The following is a 15,090-nucleotide window of genomic DNA, read 5'->3' on the forward strand; positions in this document are numbered from 1 at the left end:
AACTCCTCAGGAGCCTGAACCATCTTGTGTGTGGCTTTGAAAACCATCATAAGGAGATTAAACTCGATACTACAAGCAATAGGGGGTCTCTGAGTGTTCTAAGGGGGGAGTTACATGAACAAGTTCACATTTTAACATGATCCCACTGGCTGACTAAGGTGATTGACAGGATTAAGACTGGAGACAAGGAAACAAATTGGACTGTTTTACAATCACCTGGGCAAGTAAAGGTGATGATAAATAATGGACTGAGTCAGATGTATATGAATGGATTGAGAAAGTCTGGGTGATGAAGTGAATGTGTGGCCTAAGGGAAACGGAGGAAAAATATGTTCAGGTTTCAAATTTGAGCTTTTACCATTTGGGAGAGCTGTCAGGAAAAGAGGATAAAATTTTAGGAAAAGAGAGCAAGCGAGCTCAAGTGCTTGTGGCGGGTCAAAGGGGAGTTAAAGAGCTGCATGAATGGATCTGATCTGAAGCAGTAAAGAGAAATTGGGACATTTCAACATCTATGAGATAAAATATTCAAAAGCTGGCATTTAAGAACACTCTAACTATAATACTATCACAATTTTTATACTAATTTGCCAATTCATTCTCTAAAAAGAATAGAATTTTTTCAACTACCAATCCTGGAAATATTTCCCTTTCTTACATACTGTTTCTTCAGCCTAGGATAACCTTTACCACCTAGAAATCTCCCTGTTCTTTGGGATTTTGATCCACTGACCTCTTTGTGAAGCTTTCTTAAATTTCTGAAACAGACTTAATTTTTTTCTTCTGTGTGTTGTCTCAGAACCTCTTCCCATTATAAACTTATCCTCACTTAACCTGTCCATGGGTCTCATTAACCTCACCAACTGCTCCTCAATAGTATAGACCTGATAATCTTTTCATACTCGCCACCTGGCACACAGTGAACACACAAAGAATATTTATAGTATAAATGAAGAGGTGAATACACTTAACTGTTTCTTCCAAGTATAATCATAATAGTGGTTCTACAGTAAAACAGAGGAAATGAAAAAGAAACAGAGTTTTGCTTTGGGAGAACTACATATTTGTTTGATTTCTTAAGTAGAAGAGAAGAAAAAAACTAAAAGAAATTAGTTCTCTGAAATTTCTCTTACATTGTGCCTCAATGTTGGTATCACCTAGTTGCCCTTAAGTCAACCCTTTTTGGCATTCTTAAAGATGTTTAATACATTCTGTAAAACAAGATAGCCTGTGTAGACATCAGAGGCAACACTAATTATTGAATATTGCTATGCAATTGTTTTAGTCAGCTTACACTGATGTGACCAAAAGACCCGAGAAGAACAACTTGAAGTGGAAACATTTATTTTGGCTCATGATTTCAGAGGTCTCAGTGCATAAACTGCTGACTCCATTTCTCTAAGGTGAGAAAGAACATCATGACAGAAGGGTGTGTAGGAGAAAAACAGCTCAGGACATGGCACAAGGAAGCAGAAAAGAGAACTCCACTTACCAGGGGCAAAATATAAACCCCAAAGTGGCACCCCTACTGGCCTACTTACTTACCCCAGCCATACCCTCCCTGCCTACTGTTTCCACCCATTTAATCCATATCAGTGAATAGGTTACAAATCTCGTAATCTAATCATTTTACCTCTGGACAGTCTTGTGTTGCCTTACACATGAGCTTTTCTGGGACACCTCATATCTAAAACCACAAGAGTAATAATTCTCAGAGTTCCATTTACTTTTACTTGGATAGTCCCAGTAGTTCTTTGGAACATATTTGAATTCATACAGATTATGAGATTGAGTCATTGAAAAGATTATCAAACAAATCAACATTTTTCCACATAAAAGGTAAAATTATAAACATTATTCCGAGGCATCACATTTGAATGCAGAAGAACTGGTGGTATATGAACTATCTTCATTGTACTCAGTATACTGCTGACTAAAGTCTATTGCCCAGCTTCTCACAGACATGTCTTCAATAGATATTTTTTTTTAATCAGTCAAGGCTAAATCCTTTACTGCCGTAGTATAATATCATGTGTTTAAATGCAAGTTTTGCACTCAGATTTTTCTAAGATTTCAACACAAATCTATCAGATTCTTTGCAGTAATCAAAAAACAATGCAAATAGTATGTTGTGAATATCAAACTATTGTGTCCAATATATTTTCTCTAACTTTGCAAATTTTGAAATAAACATTCCAGCATTGTGTTAGCTACTTGTGACTACATTCTACTAAGATTAATATGTTAAAAAAATCTTTTAAATCATGAAAGAGGCACTAGTAATAACTGCATGGTTTTCTCGTTAGAGAAATGATGATTTCTTCTGACCACGGTTGCCTGCAATTCTGCTAGCTGCCCTCAAGTGAATGATGATATTGAGAGTTGTCATTTCATGACCCAACTGAGCAGGAATGTTATTAAATGGATCACTGTTTATTTGTAAAAGTTATATTTTGCTGGCATCTCATGCAAAATACTGGTGTAAGTAAACATGCTCAAGTTTCCACTCTCACAACTTGGCAAGGAAATATTTTTGAAAGGTCAAAAAATAAATAATAAAAAAAGATGGATACTATTAAGGGATTTCAATAAGATATCATCCAGATAGTACCAAAAGGAGAGAATTTTTCTCAGCATGAAATTTCTATCTGACTCATCAGTAAATGGCATTGTCCAACCAGTCACCTAAATAGAAAGCCCAAGATTCACTTGTGTTTTTCTCTCCTTTTCCCTGGGATGTATAGTCTCTTTACTTCCAGATCCACTCTCCATCTTTATTCACATTGCTTGATACCCCAAGAGGCTAACTTCTATAGGTTAGAACCCCTCAGCTATTCCTGTCGTCTGACTTTCAGTTGTGCTTGACCAAGGGGATAAAATGAAACTGAAGGGCAGAAACAGAAAGAGGTATTAATTCTCACTTTAAGTCAGCTGTGTACAAGTTTGCAGTAGTTTGATCCCTTTTTCTTCAAGACCACAGCTCTTATCCTGTACCTACATCTTTATCCACAATGCACAAAGGACCCTTTCAGGTTCACTGATAGTAACAAACTCTGTTCCTGCGCATTTCCCTAATTCTTGTTGTTCTTCTTAAGCTTTTCTGAGTCTGTTTATTAAACTCACTTTAATTTTCCTTTTAGAATAAACCATCTGTTTCCTGATAGCTCCTGACTGATAAGACACCTTTTCATGAAACTGATCACAAATTCCTTTTTGTAAACAAGCCAAACTTCACTGGAATCTTTTGGCTCCTCTACCTCCCCAATAATATTCTCTTAGTTCAAGTTTCAAGCCTATTCTTCTCCTAGATTGTTTCAACTGCCTCCAGCTATTTTTTCATTTCCAAACCTTTCTCCACATTAAAACCAGAGAGGTAATTCAAAAACATACATGGATTATTAATTCCCTTTTAAAAGCCACTAATGATTTGGTTTTGCTTTAAAATATGACCAACAAGCTTTACCAAAATCCAGGCCCTGCCTGTCTCTCAAGTCTCCCCCTTTGGTTCTCTCTCTCTCTCTCTCTCTCTCTCTCTCTCTCTCTCTCTCCTTCCCTCCCTCCCTCCCTCTCTCTCTCTTCCACATGCACATGAGCATACATGCTTCCCATGATTCCTCCCTGACAAACCACTTAGTTCCTCATGTATTCCATCCTTTTGCTGAAGGACTTTAATCCTCTTCTGATGGGGTTCTGAATACTCATCTTAATGCTACAGTCTCTTTTGCCCATCCTTCTAATGATCTTCTTGGTGATCCTCTGTTCCTTAGGACTTAACTATAAACCTCTAAAGAAATCTCACCCTGTAGTTGTTATCTTTTTTTTTTTTTTTTTTCTTTACAAATGCTAGCTATCTTCTCACCTCCAACCCTGTCACAGTACCCTTTGTTGCTTGCCAGGAGTGTAAACTTTTGGAGTTTCAGTTCAAGGATTAAACCACATGGATTCAAATCCCTTTCAATTACACACTTGCCTTATGACCATGAGCAAGTTTATTAAGAGTATACCTCTGTTTTCTCATCTCTAAATTTAGGTTAACAGAAAGAGTTTTGTTTTTGCATACCTGTGAGAATTAAATTAGTTTAGTATGTATGAAGAATATTAAGCAGTGCTAGGTATATAGTCCACACTCAATACATTAAGCAATTGCAATTGCCTATTTCCTCAACCCCACAAGAAAGAAAGCTCCTGAAAAAGATGGTCTAGTTTCTACTAATCACCTTATAATTTTGATTAGTGAGTTTCTGATGTATATAGCAAGCTTCATAGGTCATCTTTGTTTGAATAAATGAATGGGTGATGTGCAATGAGTTTGAAATTTATTGCACTTTTTTGTCTCTCTTGGCCACTAAAGTTTTTCACATCAAAGTTAGTAATGTCCAAATCTAGGTTCCTTAAAGAAATCCTTTCTGAGAAATAAATACTCTTTGGAGTTCCTATGAATATGAAAAACTTGCTCTTTCCTTCTCGGATTCAAAAGACAAATTTGCATTTCTCTCTGCCAACACACATACTTTTATGGTTGGTGTTAAGTATGTGATTTTAATCATATCACTTTGATTATTAATTTGTCTTTCACTAATTTGGATGCAGTTTCCAGGTAATGAGTAATTACACATTTTTAATTTTGGCTGATATTTTAGAATATTCTTTCCTTTAAGTTCCATGTTAATTTGAAAGTATTCCAGAGTATCATCTCTCCATGATGAAATGTGCAAATTAAATTCAATTAATAATATAAATGCTTGTATTTCACATACATGAAACACTAATTAAAAATGATGCATTATTTCTGTATTTCAAACTATCCATAGTGGTAGGCATTCACATTTCCATGACTTCTAAGTCTAAATAAAGTTATTAAGTAAAACATGCTCTTGGTATTTACCAAAGGACTTAAAATCAGCATTCTACACAACCACATCAATGTTTGTAGCAGCTCAAATCACAATAGCTAAGATATGGAATAAACTTTAATGCCCTTCAACAAATGAATGGATAAAGAAGATGTGGTATGTATACCCAATGAAATAATACTCAGTCATGAAGAAGAATGAAAATATGGCATTTGCCAATAAATGGATGGAACTGGAGACCGTCATACTAAATGAAATAAGCCAATCCCAAAAAATGAAAGGAAAAATGTTCTCTCTGATATGTGTATAATAATACACAATAAAAGGGGGGGGTGGGGAGAATAGAAGTTTACTGGATTAGACAAAGAGAAATGAAGGAAAGGGAGGAGGTGTGGGTATAGGAAGGACAATAGAATGAATAGGACATAACTTTCCTATGTTCATATATGAATACATTACCAGTAAAACTCTAAGTATGTATAATATGTCAAAATATACTCTACTGTCATGTATATCTAAAAAGAACAAATAAAAAAACTTTTAAATGGACTGGAGATAATGTGCCCCTGGTAAAAATCCCATTTACAAAAAAATAAAACAAAACCGAAAGAAAAAAATAATTTATACTATTTTTAGGTTGAAATTTTTCTCATGAGATGAACAAAGAAACATAAATACTATTTAAAGAAATGTCATACACTAGTCCTTGAATTTTTTCCACAGATAAAATTCCAAAGAATTTGAGTCTACAGTGAAAAAATGACAAACAATCTAGAAATAAAAAAGAACCATGAGTCAGCAGAAAGGAGGAGGAGGTGATTTAGATATGCAAAGACCAGATACTACTTTTATCAGAGAGAGAATAAAAAAATTTTGCATGATAACTTAAAGAACTATAAAAGAGGAAATTAAAAAATGTAAGGGAAAATATGCACAAAAACTGAGTAGAGCTTTAAAATATGAACAAATAGGTGTTCAAAAAGTAAAAACATGTCATTTATATCTTTAAAGAGACAAATTAAACAATTAGACAAAGCTGCAGAGAAAATTAATGAATAAGATAGTTTATGTGAAAGTACTATGAACTGACAGAAGGAGAAAGAAACCAGTGAGATTGCAAAGACATTCGTAAAAAGGATAAAATTAGGAAATTTAATTTCATGTAATTTAATTTCAGGAAAATATAGAGTGAATATGGCAGAACTATCATTTTTCCAGAATGGATTAAAAACATAAATATTCCAAACAAAAAGCCCTTTTAAATAAATCTAACCTAAATGAATAAAAATAATTTTATATCAACACAGCAAAGTGAGAATCCATTGGTCAACAAAGACAAAGGGAACTTCTTAAAAAGTATCCAGACAAGAAAGATAAATTTCCTAGAAAGGAAGAATAATTGGAGTCAACAAATAGATTCTCAACAGAAACAATGGAAAAAGGAAACATCAGAGACATTACAAATTTCACAGAAAGAGCAAAATATCTCCCGTGAAATGATAAAATAATGTGTCAGTATCTACCATATGTAAGTGTCTCTTCTAAATTGAAAAGCAAAAGCAGACAACCCAATTGAAAATGTGAGAAAAGTACATATTTCTGCAATCAAAAATAAGTAAAATGACAAAATGAATGACAAATAATATATCAAAAATTACAATAGAAGTTGAAGCAACAGTGAGGTTATCAATTCTTGTCATACACATTCTATTTAAACCAAAATGACATTTAGTTTTTGTAAAAGACTGGGGAAATTCATTCTCAAAAACTGTTTGTAGAGTTTCATGTTATACAGACTTTTATGGGATATTTATTAACATATAAATCGGACATTTATTTAACCTAAGGAATTTCGCCTCTATTTATTCCATAAATTCCGTATATTCACAAAGCATTTGTACAATGATATTCACTGTAGTGTTTATAATTTGATAAATGTGAAACAAACTAAATGTTTATCAATAAATGATTAAAAACATTGTGATTCATCTACACTAAGAAATCTTTCATTAAAATTTGTAAGTTTTTCATACGTATGAAATAATAGAGCCCCAATATATTTTGTAACTAAAGTCAAAACATGCAAGCAGTTTGCTTGTTCATTTGTTTTAGTTTTATTTACTAGCGATATTTTTAGTGTGATTTCCATAGCAAGAGTTGGCTGTATAGGCCAACTCCTTTGTCCACCTTCCTGGGACACAGCTACGGTACTTTCCCTAGTTCCCAGTGGGAAGTAAACTTGACCACATGTCTAAGTTTTCATCAATGGAATGAGATAGAATTAGTTTTTCCACAATCCCTTCTTCCCCCAACTTCCTCCTCATGTGTAGTATTTAGATATTTACTGAAGGATACCTCAGAAACCATGTGCTGGGAATGACAACTGCTGTATCGCCTGAGTCCCTTGAATGCCACTAAATGACAAGGGAGCAGAGCTCTACCCTGTGACCTATACTGACTGAACTTGATGTGGACAAGAAATACATTGTTGAGGCCCTGAGGTTTAGGGGATTGCATTACTCTTAACTGACACAATTTGATATAACAAACTGGTAAAGAATAAAAAGTGAATTACATGCTTTTATATCAAGATATTATTTGTACAAATGGAAGACTGAGTTCTTACCTCTTGAGATATTTAGTTTGGAGGAAAATATCAAGAAGGATACTATACCTCCAGGTACTTCTATAACATTTGAGGAATTTTTTGTATTATTTCTTTAAGTTGGCATATGTATAATGTTGACACAATTGCTTATGTCTAGGGAAAGCCCCCAAGAAATTTAAAGACAGTAACTATGGGACTGTGTAGAGAAAAAAAAAAAAAAAAAAAAAAAAGGCAGAGGAGGAATTTCAAGGTTAAAGTGTTTCCAGGGAATGCTAGCATGTGAAAGTCACAAAGCATGAAATTTTAAAAATATTACATGAATACGTGGCTAGAACATACACTAGATATAGGTTAAAGCACTGGAGGCTTATAAAAGTGAAGAGTAAGATGGAACCAAATCAGAGAGTAGTGTAGCTTTGCATTGGAATAACTTTGGACATGGAAATAATATAATAAAAATGCATGTAATGAGAAGGGTGGATTAGAGGAGAGGGGAACTGATGTTGCAGATGAGGAAAAGGAAATATGAATATAGAAATGAGGAATGGTTGGGGCTGTTTTACTAGTTTGTGAAAAAAGGGAGATAGGTATAGAATTTGAGATATGGAAGGAAAAAAGAGGGGGAAAATCTTCTACTTCCTTATTTGGTGTATAAGCATGAAATATTAATCTCATTCTCTCTGGAATCAAAATTCAGAGAGGTTACATGTTCTCTCTGATCAAGAACAAGGAGAGTAGATCGGAATCTATCAAGCGGTGTTACATTTTTCAAAGATAGCCACTTATATTCTGAGTGACAGTGGCCTGGGATGCACTGGGGCATGGAATGCACTGGGGTCTGTCCTGCCTAGCACACAGGGATGTTATGAACATCAACTATGTGAGAATGCGGTGGTCTAAGGAATCCTGTATATAAATATAAATATGTAATAGCTAAAGAATAGAAGATCATGAGAATGCAAAATACATTCTAGTGGAAAAATTAGGAAAATGTGAAAAGATCTATTAAAATCATACTATCTTGTTTGAGCGAATTTATTAAAATGTTAAATACTCCTGAATTAGTTATTAGGCTATAATTCTTATTCTATTTATAACACTAAAGAAAAGGGTTCAGGGTGCAACTCAGTGATACAGTGTGTGTTTAGCATGAGTAAGACCCCTGGGTTCAATCCCCAGCACTAAACATACAAGCCAAAATAAGAGGAATAATACTTGCATTTATGTTTGTTTATGTTGATTTTCCCATGTAAGATTTTTTTAATATATTTTAAATAGTGAACATTTTCTTTTATTTTGTTCCCAGATAACATTCACTATGATTAATGATTTTCAAATTTTTTGATCAAACTAAAAACAACATAAAATGGTAGAGCTGAGAATGATGATAATTTAAAGTTTTGAAGCTATTTTCAATATGTCTAACTCTCTTTGGAATATTATGATGTTTTTTAGAATTTTGAAAGTTAAAGCAGAAATTGAATTTTTCTCTGGATTTATTACTGTTAGCCACCACCACGAGGTAGTTAGTGGGTGTTGTAAGAAATCATGTGTGAAAATTGAGGGCCTACCCACTGAGAAATAGTACAATAGTACAATAAAGTTATGCATATAGGTGGGTTAAACATAAGTGTATATATTCATAGGTATGAAAATTAATCATTTGTAAGTAGAGAAATAGATGCTTAGGAAGACCAATAAGTGGCCACATCCTTTTGTATATACCATTCTTCAAGGGAGTCCTGCATACCAGCTCCACCCCTATCACTCCAGGAAAATGGAAAAGACTCTAGTTTGACTAATTCAGAAAATCACTTTTAATTGGGTGGGGGGCATTATACTTCCTACCACATGTATAAATGAATAAATATGATTTGAAATAAGAGCAGGTAACTAGGTTTTTGTAACTGTTAAACATTTAAATTTAATAATATAATTATTAGCATAAATGTGGTAAAATGTCTCACTACATGAATTATAGCAAGTATTCTGAGGAAAATTTGGTAAATTCTATAAAAGTATAAATGCACATACCACTTCTGAGAATTTATGATGTCATGGCTGGAAGATAGAAGAAATGCGGAGATTTTTGATCAAAGATACACTTCTGTTGCAAATAATAATAATAATAAAGATCCATCAAGGATGTGGAAAGGGTGTGGAGAAGCCCAAGTTCACAGTTTGCTGTTAAAAATGTAAAATGTTAAAGCCTTTTTGGAAAATCACTTTGCTATTGCTGAAAATTTTAAACATAAAATAGGTGATCCCATAATTATATTTCTAAGTATATCCCAAATAAAAACATACTCCCAGACAAAAATTTGAACATGAATGTATGTAATCACATTGCTTACAATCACTAAAATGTAGAAATGGTCCAAATGTTTATCAATTCATCAATATATAGATAAAATGTATCTACCATCAATAACAATGAATAAAGTTCCAATATATATCACATTATGAAAAGTCTAAGTCAGCAGGAAGATTACATATTACATGATTACATTGATATGAAAGTCAAATATAGGCAAAGTTATAGGATAGAAATTCAATTTAAGATGCCTAGGGCTGGGCTGAAGGTATGTGGTAAGGAGTGAATGCTGAAGAAAATGAAGTTTGTTTTGTTTTAAAAAATATATCTATATATGTTACTTTGCATGAGGTACAAGTCTTTTATTGTATGTATTTTATCACTTTTTCAAACCTAACACAATTGTTCAGATGTCTCTTATTCTTACCTATTAAAAGTCCTAAGCTCAAGAATCTTCTAGTTGAGTTTCTTCATGTCTATATAATACCTCACCATCATTCCAAAAATTTTCCTACATTTCTGTTGTGAAACTGAGTTCCCAGAGTTCACCCATCTGAATGAGCTCACTGTTCTTTTTAACTGTCATGCACAATAAATTGGAGGAAAAAAAATACTAAAAATTAATTAAAAACAAAGAATTAGAGGGCAATTATTTACCTAAAGTGACAAAGATAGCTGCCAATGAGCAGAATTCCTCAGGCTGAAGCAAAACAACTTTTTAGTTCCATGGTTTCCTGTAGCCTGCAACCCAGGATTGTGTAGAATCCCCTGGAAGAAGGATGGACCTGGGATTAAGACAATGAGTATGTGTCCTTTTTTCTGGTTCCAACTAGGTCTCTCCAACATGATTGGAAATCTGCCCTATTAATAGGCCTTTCTCTAATGATCAGGCTTGGTTTTGAATAAAATCAGCATGTTATTCAGAAACGAATTCATTAAAAGAAGTTCTTGAGAGCTTACCTCTTGTTAAAAAATGGGTGGTACATCTCTACATCCTTTTTCAGAGTTATTCAGAAACAATCAGAGTTTTCATACTTATTATTTTGGGCAGACAGTAAATCTAAAACATATAAGAAAGGAAAAGAATTTTAACTTTAAAAATGGTATGACTTTGAAAAATAATTTTGAAGGTTTCAAACCTTGATCTCTTTCAAAGCTCTCAAACATTCATGATTTCTAGAATATAAAGGATTTGTAACTCTAAAATTAATGATGTTATTATGGCCAAACCTCAATATTAACTTGATATTTTTAAACTGTTTACCTTTATGTAAAAATGTTAAAATTTGGCCATAAGAATAAACCTTTCTTTTTAAACATAACACATGGAATTAATTTTATTTTAATTTTAAATTCTAATGTAGGTAAACTCCTGACATAATTTATAACTCATAAAAACTTCTGAAAATCAAGAACTAACCATGATGATATAGCAGATATACAATCTAATCTTTATAACATAGAATGTATCTGATTAATGCTGCTTTCAAAATTTGATTTATGATGCTGAGGTTTTAATTGATGGATCAATTGGTAGTAATTATTTTGTGTAATCAGTTAACAACTAAAATGTGCAACATATTGATTCTTTCAGGTGAGACATAGGCTCCCTGAGCAGCCACAGTATGAGAGGGAAGTAGTGACATTTAATTCAGTCTAATTTATTCCTCAGAAAGAGGTGATTGACTATAGTTCATGAAGTCCATGGCAAGTGTTAGATTAAATGGTGAAAGCACTCAGAAACACTAAAACTAGAAATTAAATTAGAACACGAAATACTCAGTAATAAATCTCAGGTAATTCAGATTAGCATTGCCATTACACTCGAGGAAAGTTACCTTAGAGGGACATACCTATATTGTGAGTATAAATGGGAGAAATTATGCTAAGCCTCCAAGAGAACAAAACCAGAGAAAGTTAAATGTGAAAAGTTTATATTATTTATAAAACTAAAAAGTCATATCTCAGAGTAATGAAATTAACCCTAGGGTTGTAAAATTATTTTTACTAGCTATCTTTTTAATTAGTAGTGTGGTACATTGCATATTTACACACACACACACACACACACGCACACACACACAAAGATTCAAATTCATGTATAAATATTTAACAGAAAACATGCTAGAGAGTCAAACGTTGTTTAAGGATAAAATGAAGGAAAGAGTAGAGGTGCTTAATCCATCCAGCCTTCATTGAGACTGCAGTATAGAGGAAAAAGAAGATAATCAGGCTGAAACAGTCATAAAAATAAACATATTGTTAAAAATCTGTGATGAAAACCATAAGGAACAATTTCAGGCTCCAAAAGGATTATAAAAATAAATAATTAATCTGTATATTAATATTACATCGTCAAAAATTTTTCATAGATTTTTATCTATTTCATTTTCATCTCTTTTATGCTAATAAGCTAACATTTAGTGCACTTGGTAGATATAAAAATAGGTATTTTAAGTCTGATATCAGTTCATGCATGTTAAAATTAATCTTTTTGCTAAATTTTTATCTTTAAGACAATGTACAAATAAATATTTACTCAGATAATTTATCAAATATTTTTATTGCAGTAAGATTTGTATGTTAAAAAGATAATTCTGTCATGGTTATGTTAAAGTGAAAATTCCAAAAGCATTATTCCCAAAGAGTACATAACATACTAAAGACGGTATTTCAACAAATGTTTATAAAGTATTTACTATGACCACATATAGCCTAATAGGAGAGTCTGATAAAAAATAAGTATATTAGCACATGGCAAATATTCTAGCAGTGGTCTAGCAAATGACTTTACAAATGGGAGAATCATCCGTTTCATCTTGGCTGGCTAAGGCAACTGAGAAGACTAGAGGAAACAATTCAGGTGTGAACTTAGGACTTAGGTAAAATCTCAGATGAAAGGAACAGTAATGCACAGAGTGGTTCGAACCAATTTCCCTAAGTGAAAGAAATTTAGAATCCTTAGAAAATAGAATCACATTTTGTTTGAGAGAACTTTAAAGCTCTTATTAGGAACCATAATAAGGAGGACTGGAAGGGCAAAGAGGAATTAGATTGCCAAGGGACTTTGAATGTAAAAGTAAGGAATTTCAATGTAATTCAGAGGAAATTTTTCATTGTTTGTTATTTATTTAGGAAGAAACAAATAAACTGGTAATGATATTTGTGAAAAAATGACGGAATTTTTCTGGGCATTTCTAAGGTACCAGTTGGATAACTTCTAGAAAGGAGTACAAGTCCTGTTGAGGAATGCAATCAACCTAGAAATAACTCAAGTTCAAACAAATTTAATATCAAAGTGCAAAATGGCCTCACTTTTTTATCTTAGGCTCATAATATATGAAAGAGTTGAAGAGGCACTCTGTTAGGCAAAACGTTTGATTATTTTCTGTAGCCGAACTGGCTTGTAGGGTTACAAAGGCCAATTTCACCATGATTCTTACTGCTTTAGAGAAATTTATTTATCTTCTCAGAACCAGTAGCTCATCAACAGTTTCATAAATTACTCAAGGTTACATTCTGTGGCTCAGATATTTTCAATACATAAAATGATCACCCTATTTGCTCTCAGTAAAGCCCGGCTCGACATTTGTGTGTGTGTGTGTGTGTGTGTGTGTGTGTGTGTGTGTGTGTGTGCGCGCGCGCGCCTATTCCCTCTTATTTTAAACCAAATTTCCTGTGTTCTCTATGTAGGATCCAAGAGCTTTTGATTAATTTTTTTTTAATCTGTCTATAAATCACAGATCTCAAGATCTGTTTCCAGAGGCCTCCGTTTTTCCTTCCGGTGTGATGAAAGGGACTGATTCCTGGTGCACTCCCTTCAGTTCTTCTCCTGCTGCACCATCTGTCTGTCAGAACAATGAGTGCCACAATGGAGGCACTTGCCGCCCCCTCTTCCTGTCAAGCACTGTCATTTCCTTCCAGTGTGACTGTCCACTACATTTCACAGGCCGTTTCTGCGAAAAAGGTAATCAGTTACGCTTTTGTATTCCTTTTAAAACTAGGAGTCTTCAGCGAGTGAGAGTGAGTTGAAACATTGAAAGTTTGATGGATACTAGCCCAAGCAAGAAACATCTAAAATTTTATTTAAAAATGAATTCTCATAGAATACTTCCAGTTCAGAATTTCAGAAGCAAACCTAAGTTTTTGTTTTGTTTTGGTTTTACATTAGTAATGCCATTCAATACATATTTTCAAATGCCACATAAAATAGGAGTTTAAATTCAAATACAGTGTTATTTATGTTAATTATGTAGTTACTTCTAAAATAATGATGAATCCTTCCTTTGTTGCCATAGACATAATCAAGTTCTAACACCATTTGCATTGTTTAATTGCTAATTAAATCAAAGTTTTTATTTTATTTTATTTTAAAAAATTTTTACAGACTGCATTTTGATTCATTGTACACAAATGGGGTCCATTTCGTTTCTGTGGTTGTACACAATGTAGATTCATGTCATTTGTGTAATCATACATGTACATAGGGTAATGATGTCTGTCTCATTCCAACATTTTTCATACCCCACCTCCTCCCTCTCATTTCCCTCTTCGTAACCTAAAGTTCCTCCATTCTTCTCTCACCCCCATTTCCTCACCCCCATTATATATCATCATCCACTTATCAGGGAAAACATTTGGCCTTTGGTTTTTTTGGGATTAACTTATTTCACGCATGATATTCTCCAATTCCATTCATTTATCTTCAAATGTCATAATATTATTCTTCTTTATAGCTGAATAGTATTCCATTGTGTAATATACCACAGTTTCTTTATCCATTCATCTGTTGAAGGGCGTCTAGGTTGGTTCCACAATCTAGTTATTGTGAATTGAGCTGCTATAAACATTGATGTGGCTGAGTTACTGTAGTATGCTAATTTTAAGTCCTTTGGGTAAAAACCGAGGAGTGGGATAACTGGATCAAAAGATGGGTCCATTCCAAGTTTTCTGAGGATTCTCCACACTGCTTTCCAGAGTGGCTGCACCAATTTGCAACTCTGCCAGCAATGTAAAAGTGTACCTTTTTCTCCACATCCATGCCAACATCTATTATTGTTGGTGTTCTTGATAATAGCCATTCTGATCGGAATAAGATGAAATCATATTTCATAGACAGATCCCCACCTTTAAATTATTTTGGTGTTAAAAATGAACACATTATGTTTTGGTGCCTAAGATTATGGTCTCAGCATTAATGGAGCTATTTTTGAATTTTTAAAAAATTTCTTATTGTCAACATCTAATAGACTCTAAAAGGTTTTCAGTTAATTAAATCAGTTTTGGGCAAGTCAAGTCGGAAATGCCTTGGGCACAGT

General features: G+C 33.4%; 1 protein-coding gene across 1 annotated transcript in view; it reads left to right on the forward strand.

The window, feature by feature from the left end:
• EYS (eyes shut homolog) overlaps positions 1 to 15,090 on the forward strand; it is a gene marked incomplete at its 5' end in the record, with an annotated part of 1,696,555 nt that overhangs the window by 1,232,018 nt on the left and 449,447 nt on the right. The window contains 1 exon segment of the mRNA XM_079147376.1: positions 13,516 to 13,739. Coding sequence (XP_079003502.1) covers positions 13,516 to 13,739 — 224 coding nt within the window.

Source organism: Sciurus vulgaris (genome assembly GCF_902686455.1).
Source record: "Sciurus vulgaris genome assembly, chromosome: 7".
NCBI lineage: Eukaryota > Metazoa > Chordata > Mammalia > Rodentia > Sciuridae > Sciurus > Sciurus vulgaris.